This window comes from Schistosoma mansoni, chromosome W (genome assembly GCF_000237925.1).
Source record: "Schistosoma mansoni strain Puerto Rico chromosome W, complete genome".
Lineage (NCBI taxonomy): Eukaryota > Metazoa > Platyhelminthes > Trematoda > Strigeidida > Schistosomatidae > Schistosoma > Schistosoma mansoni.
Window position 1 is genome coordinate 20,276,756 of NC_031502.1, and position 6,974 is coordinate 20,283,729.

Below are 6,974 nucleotides of genomic sequence, written 5' to 3' on the forward strand. Positions count from 1 at the left end.
GATGATTACAAATATATATATATATATATATATATATATGGCTGATATGTTTCCCCCTTACGTAATACTTTATATATATTTACTTTTCTCTATAAAAAGAAAAACACAAAAAAACCGGCTTAACTGTAACCAATTCCATAGATACTAAACAAAATCCATTTACTTCTGATAAACAAACATATAAAAAAAAGAAAACAAAAAAATTTTTTTTCATTACCTTGTATAAAAATTGATATGAAATGAATAGAATAGGAATATATGTATATGTGTAAAACCAGAATAAGTAAATTAAAGAAGCCTAATTATACATTTATATTGTAATTAATCCAACATTCATATCATCATCACTTTCAATTTCTTCATTAATTTGAATGGTTGTTGAATCCCCATTAAATTTATTTGTTTTAGTTAATGGATGAGATGATGATGACAATAATTGAGATGGAATATATTGTGGTTGAGATTGAGTATAATTTGTGGTTGTCGTCGTTGTCGTCACCGTTGATGATAATAATAATGGTGAACTACGTTCAGTTATGGAAATATTTTTTCTTGGACCATATAATAAATCAGAACTTTGTGAAAAACGTGAACGTGATATTTCTCTTGGAATTAAACACATACTTTGATCAGCTGGTCGAATTGTAATGATTAAATTTGAACTATTAGCAACCATCATATCATTAACTTGATCTAATGATTTACCATAAACTTCAATACCATTAACTTCAATAATTTCATCATTAACAGCTAATAAACCAGTATTATAAGCAATACCATCTTCAGCTAGACGTGATATAAAAAAGGCTGGAATAGTTTCATAACCATTTTTAGTATAATATTGAATTGCACCAGTACGAATGTTTAAACCAAATTGTTTACCAGGTGAACGGATCAGGCTTACACTAAATAAAGAATTACAAGAAATAATTAGATGGATATATATATATATATATATATATATATATATATATATGGACAGAGAATAAAGACCTAGATAAATCTGTATACAGTGAAGCGATGACTTAGTAATCAAGGCACTTGGCATTCAAACAGTAGATCAGAGGTTTCGACTTCTTTACAACTCATTTATTAGGTACAGATTCGTGTACTTGACCACAAACCACACTGTGTTTGGGCTAGTGAATGATCAGTCTTCAGTCCTGTTAGAGATATGAGGGCGGTTACCACTTCCCGGTTGCCCACACCGTGGAAGGGTTCTTCTAGGGTATCTGAAAAGGAAATTGGGTTATAAGTGATCTTAATGACCTGGGAGCGTGACCGCAGTGCCCAAGGGACAACTGATTGAGGTCGGTCACACACGACCTTTTTGTGGGTAGTTTTTGTGTTAGCTCCGTACTTGTTTGAACCTTACCGCCGGAGACCGATATCCGTGGGATAAGGCAAGGTGTGCATTTTTAGGGTCGACCTTTTCTAACCCCACCCCTCCTTGTGGGAAGGCAGCATCGCTGTTATGCTGGTTGTTTGAAGGAAACACCTTACTGCTGTCACACCTCTGTACAGTCAGTAGTACGACTTCGCCTTCGGACCTTGGGTTTGCTGCTTTTAATCTTACCGCTCTTCAACCGACCTGGCTGGCAAGGTAAGACCTTGAGGAACGATTGTTCTAGCCAGTATAGCTCGATTGTTTCATCACGATAGGCAAGCCCGACCACCACGTCAAGGTAGCAGCAACGGTCGGGAGTGCGTGATACTACCTAGTTGCTAAAATGAAGTAGCTGGGGTAGGGTTTGGACGTGTAACTTAGTTGCTGGAAATCGAACTTCCTAACCAGTGAGTCCCCGAGGTTCGAACACCGCTCCATCTATTTTTCAGTTTTGGAAGCTGGTCGGCATCATTAATCCTCATAACATTAACAACATATTGCTCAAATTCGAAGATACATTAATTAATATTTAAAAAATATGTTAGATCACATGTTGTGTAAAAAGATTGTAGTTGCTACACTTCAGATTAGTGCAACAAGAGCAGTTCAAAAAAACATGAAAACCACTGAGAAAAGTTATACGAACACTATTAAAATAAGTTGATATGAGGTTTTAGACAAAAAATTTCGAAATAACTGAACTATAAGTGTATAGAAAATATCAAGAGTGAAATTATATTTAAAATTAAATAACTCCAATATTTTGCTCGTCAGCCCGGTTTGCGCTTCAGTTAGGGTTTCAAAATACATTTGTTTTAAACATTGATAAAAGTATGGAAATATATGAGCAAAATGCTAGTAAACACAGTATGAAAGATATAATGATAAAAATTCCCTAGATTTACTCAACTTCAGAGTCTGAGACCTTTTTTGCTGAGCTACTCAGAATTTGATTGACCTGTAGGAATGAAATATTTACAACTGATTGATCATTGTGTAGTGACCAGTATGATGTCTAGTCATTTATTGCTGATCGAATCGTACCTACCAAGTTTTAATGGGGCTATTAGTGTAATTAACATGTCAGGAATCCTTCTTTGACGTAGTTTCCCTGTTAGCTGGCACCCATTGACATCAGTCTCCTCAAGATTACAGATATACCTAATCTATGAACTCAATAGATCTTAGTCTCAGGGGTAAAATAGGTCAATCGCATGCTTTTTTATTAAAATCTGAAAATTAACTGCCTTTCAAAATTATATCGGTTGACAGGGTCCAAATCCCATTATAAGTTGCATGAACGTACTCACTTCTTGTTATCTTGTAAATCTAGAGAATTTTTATCAATTTTTATCACTATGCACATTTCCCCACGTACATCTAAAATTGATACCTTTGTTTCTCTTTACCTTCTAATTTGTACAGTTGAGCTTTTACTTTTTTACATATATATTGTTTGAAATGTACTGTACAAATAGATCCCACAATTGTGACAACCGTCTTCTCACAGTATTACTAACAGGCAACATACGTCCCTCACGTATAAACTGTAAAGGGCTATGAAGCTACATCATTGTTTTGACAATTATTCCGTACCACCTTAGCGTTTAAAAGGCCGAACTAGAAACGTGATACCAGTTTAGAAGGTCATTAACTGTTGGTCTGAGTCCTGTAAATAGACCCAGACTACCTGAAGGTGATCCATTCAATAACCACGATCAGTGGCTACTGACTCAGGATGAAATAGCTGAGAACCAGTCACAAGGACTCACATGAATTCACTTCCTATCTACCTCTCGATCCTGAATTCCAGTAACCTCTCCTGTTGGTTTTATTCTCCCATGAGGATTGAGATGGTAACTTAGTGCAACACGCTCTTGTGCCAATTTCTATGTAGATGACATCTGCAACACAAGTTATGTTTAATAACTCGGGAAGACGGTTCATATGTTGCTATGTATGGAAAGTAACTTCGTGATACCTTACAAGCAGTACAAATAGCATGGACGAGTCAATAGTTATTTAGACAATTTTCTTGAATTCTTATACTTATCAAAAACAGCAAGTTTTTTTGTTAAATAAACCGAAACTGAAACTAATTTAAATAACACTGTTCGGATGGTTTCCGTAAACTCTTGTGTCACACATAAACAGTGACTTTTATGAAGACCGAAATTCCGAAAAATCTACAAGATTTTGACGTGTACAGAAAGGTTGTGTTTTAAAAACTTTAAACCATCAACTATAGGAAACTAGGTGGGCCCAAGTAAATATTATAAGATGCTACTTACAAACGAATAAATTCTTACCGTCTTAATGTCCATGGTATAATGTCGACATCCAATATCGATGAGACCAAGTGGAAGTCACTCATAACACTTATAGTGGGTTTTTCAGATCGACGATGTTTTTCACTGCCACCGAAGTTCCGAAGGGTGTCAGCCGCTCCTCGATGTATAAGACCGTGTTTAGAAGTTTTGTATCCGTAAATTTCTCCGTAACTCTCACCTGTGCAAGAATAAAGTTCTAAAAATCTACACACCTTTTCGCTGAAGTAAAATCCTAAGTAAAGGCTTCGAAGAATTTACAGCCAACTCGAAATTCTTGTTATTACTTATCGGTAGTAAATCTGCGTTTTTTGGCTCGACATACTGAATAACAAAAGGGATGTTGAACAACATATGAATACGTTCAAGTAGGGAATAGAAAGCGTTGTATTGTAGTGTATCCTCTGCCATGAAACTGAATCGCCGGAACTCGGCACCAAACTTTAATGGGAATTATTCTCGTGTTGAATTGAATTACCTTGCTTTTGACTTCTACAAGCCTACCTGAGTTCATTCTCTAGACAACCTCAAAACTCGCTCCCAAAGCAATATTCGAAACTGCCCGCAGGGTCAAACTTCAAACTTTGATAAGTCAAATAGTAAAATCCTTAATTTCTGGGTCTCAATGACAGGATAATGAACTTGTTTACGGAAAAATATCATCCACATCTCACTTTTTTCTTAGAAAGACTAGAGTTATAATGATTGTCATTACACATTAATTCTATCGTTTTTTGTTACACTTGAGTTAAATTCAACCTGAGAACTAATTTAGAACGCTGTGTTCAAGTGGATATTACTCATCTAATCAGCGATATACAAATTTCAGGTTTTCTTTAAACAGTAGGAATTAAGCTGGTAGCATGATTTGTTAATACCTTTCTCTAGGTGCCACTGGAACGATCACATCTATTTCCTATATATCTTATTTTAAGATAAAGGGTGACCTCATGTTACGGTTCCATATATAAAATGGTGACTTGACTGCCAACATGTACTATTTTTTTGCTTTTTCCAAGAATAACTATCTTCGTCATTTTTACAAACAGCTTCGAAAACCATAATCGAACAAACTCAGAATAGTACACTGTTTTCCTCATAGCGGCAAGCAACCAGAAAATACTAACTAATGAAGTGATTTTGACTTCACCAATGAGCCCTTTTAAGCAAAAATTAGTTATTAACTGGCATACAAGCTGTAAAGATTAACACATCAACCGTTCTACTGTTCTTATGAATGAAGACTGAAGACTAAGACGTGGAAATGCTTGTCAATGACAGAATAAGTGATCTGGGAATAATAAGCAGATGTTTGGCAATCGTTATCTACTGAACTCAAACAAATATAGTCTTCTTTTAAAAGATACAGAAGATATTGTTATGACTGTTATTTTTCTCAGGCGTTTGGAGGGGGTGGTTTTTATATGGACCAACGATTCCCTTGTGTTGATGACTGCTTTGTTTTGAATTCCAATTGCAATACATTCGTTCGTGCCCATCTAATACTTCTTGATTAAAGTGCATCGTTTCTGGGATTGCTAGTTTATTCTATAATTCAAATACTCCTAATTATCACATCGCGATGGAGCCTGTGATGGAACGGTTGGACATACATTCAGATTTTGATGCTTTTAGGGATTACATAGAAAGGTTCGAAATCAGGGCTATGACCAATTAAGGTGTTGAGGATATTAATGTTATGGCCCATTTCTTTACATTCATCAGAAAAGAAGCATACAACTCAATAGAGACTTTGGCATCTCCAGACAAGCCGATTTCGCTCCCTTATGCAACTCTCAAGCAACTACTACTGGACCATGTAAAGTATACAAAGTTTGAATGCGGTAAAGTAAAAAAATTCAATGAGATGATTTCCCAGGACATCAGGAATTCCACTACTTTATTACGTCGTCTCAGTCCAATACGTAATCAAGGTTATTCAGATAACAATGCACTAAATTGTGAAACAGTTCACAAAGATGAGCATAAGTTTGGTAAATGCGTGTTCTGTGGCACGTTTCACCTATTTAACTCATGGGTACTTCGTAATTCTAAATGATTTAAATGTGGTAAAGCTGGATACATTCGGTCAGTTTGCAATACCATGGTTCATTTCGCTGAAACTAATGCTAAAATTTGTGATTCCACTAAGTTGAACGTTTCCAATAATCACTTACCTTTATCCAAAACTTCCAGAAGCGAAATAACGTCACACAGCAGTCCAGAGTTGTATGAAACCCAAGACTATTGTAAGACAAAAGTTTCTAATCAACCACATTATCAGATTTCTCGTGTTACTGTGCCAGATATGGTTTGTCATTATAATTCACATATTTCTGATGAAATTTCCTACAACTCTGAAAATAACATGTTGAATGGGTCAAATCATGATCGAAAACCGGATTCAGTCTTGGTAGATGCTGATTTTCCTAATGATTCATTATTCTCTAATGAAACTCTTAATAAATTTGAAGGAAATATTTCAGAAAAATCAAATTCTGATGTCATATCAAATGTCTTTTGTCCTCACAGTGGATTTATTTCCAGTGGTATCCCCAATGAGTGTGACAAATATGTTCCGAATGAGTCGAATTCTAGTCACGTTTCTGATGTTATTGTATCAGATGTTGGATATTCTCCAAAACAATGTGTGTTGTGTAGAATCCCCAGTCAGTGTTATGGTGAATCAGAGGGAATAGCAAGTTTTCCCGAAGCAGTCAGAGAACCAGTTAGCCCGAATATGAAGTTTGCACAGGTAGAAAGTCCTAATCAAGTCTAAGATTATCCTAATGAGTATGAGACAGATGCATGTTTTTCATTTGATTGTTTCGCTGGTGAATCATATATGTTAACTACACGTATCAATACATTCGTTCGTGTTCATCTAATACTTCTTGATTAAATTGCGCTGTTTCTGGAATTACTAGTTTGTAATATAATTCAAATACTCTCAAATATCCCAGGTGGGTTGAAATAAGCATAATTTGTAAACAAGTTCTGTCACTATTAGTGAGTTTTTTTAGTTCTTTTCAATGTATACAAACATTGTGTCTGTTGAATCACCTATTTTAAGTTAACTCCCACTATCGCCGTTCACCATTCGCATGGAAGGCTGGTTGCGGTCCGTTAAATACATGTGTTCTCATATACACCTAGTTCTGACTTTGTTGGCTGCCGTCTTCTGACTGTTTGCCGATAATCCATTTGCACACGTTTTGACTCATGTTATACAGCATATTCCCTATCATTCACGCGCTGAC

At 35.6% G+C, this 6,974-nt stretch overlaps 1 protein-coding gene across 1 annotated transcript; it reads right to left on the reverse strand.

Moving 5' to 3' along the window:
- Positions 1 to 310: 310 nt before the first annotated feature.
- Smp_048550 (synapse formation protein) lies at positions 311 to 4,249 on the reverse strand (the record flags this gene model as incomplete). Its single annotated transcript, XM_018788917.1, has 4 exons — positions 4,193 to 4,249; positions 3,930 to 4,155; positions 3,697 to 3,895; positions 311 to 905 (listed from the first exon to the last, which is right to left on the reverse strand). Exons 1-4 carry the CDS (start codon positions 4,226 to 4,228, stop codon positions 311 to 313), a joined length of 1,056 nt encoding a protein of 351 aa, XP_018654412.1. The 5' UTR covers positions 4,229 to 4,249.
- Positions 4,250 to 6,974: the final 2,725 nt, after the last annotated feature.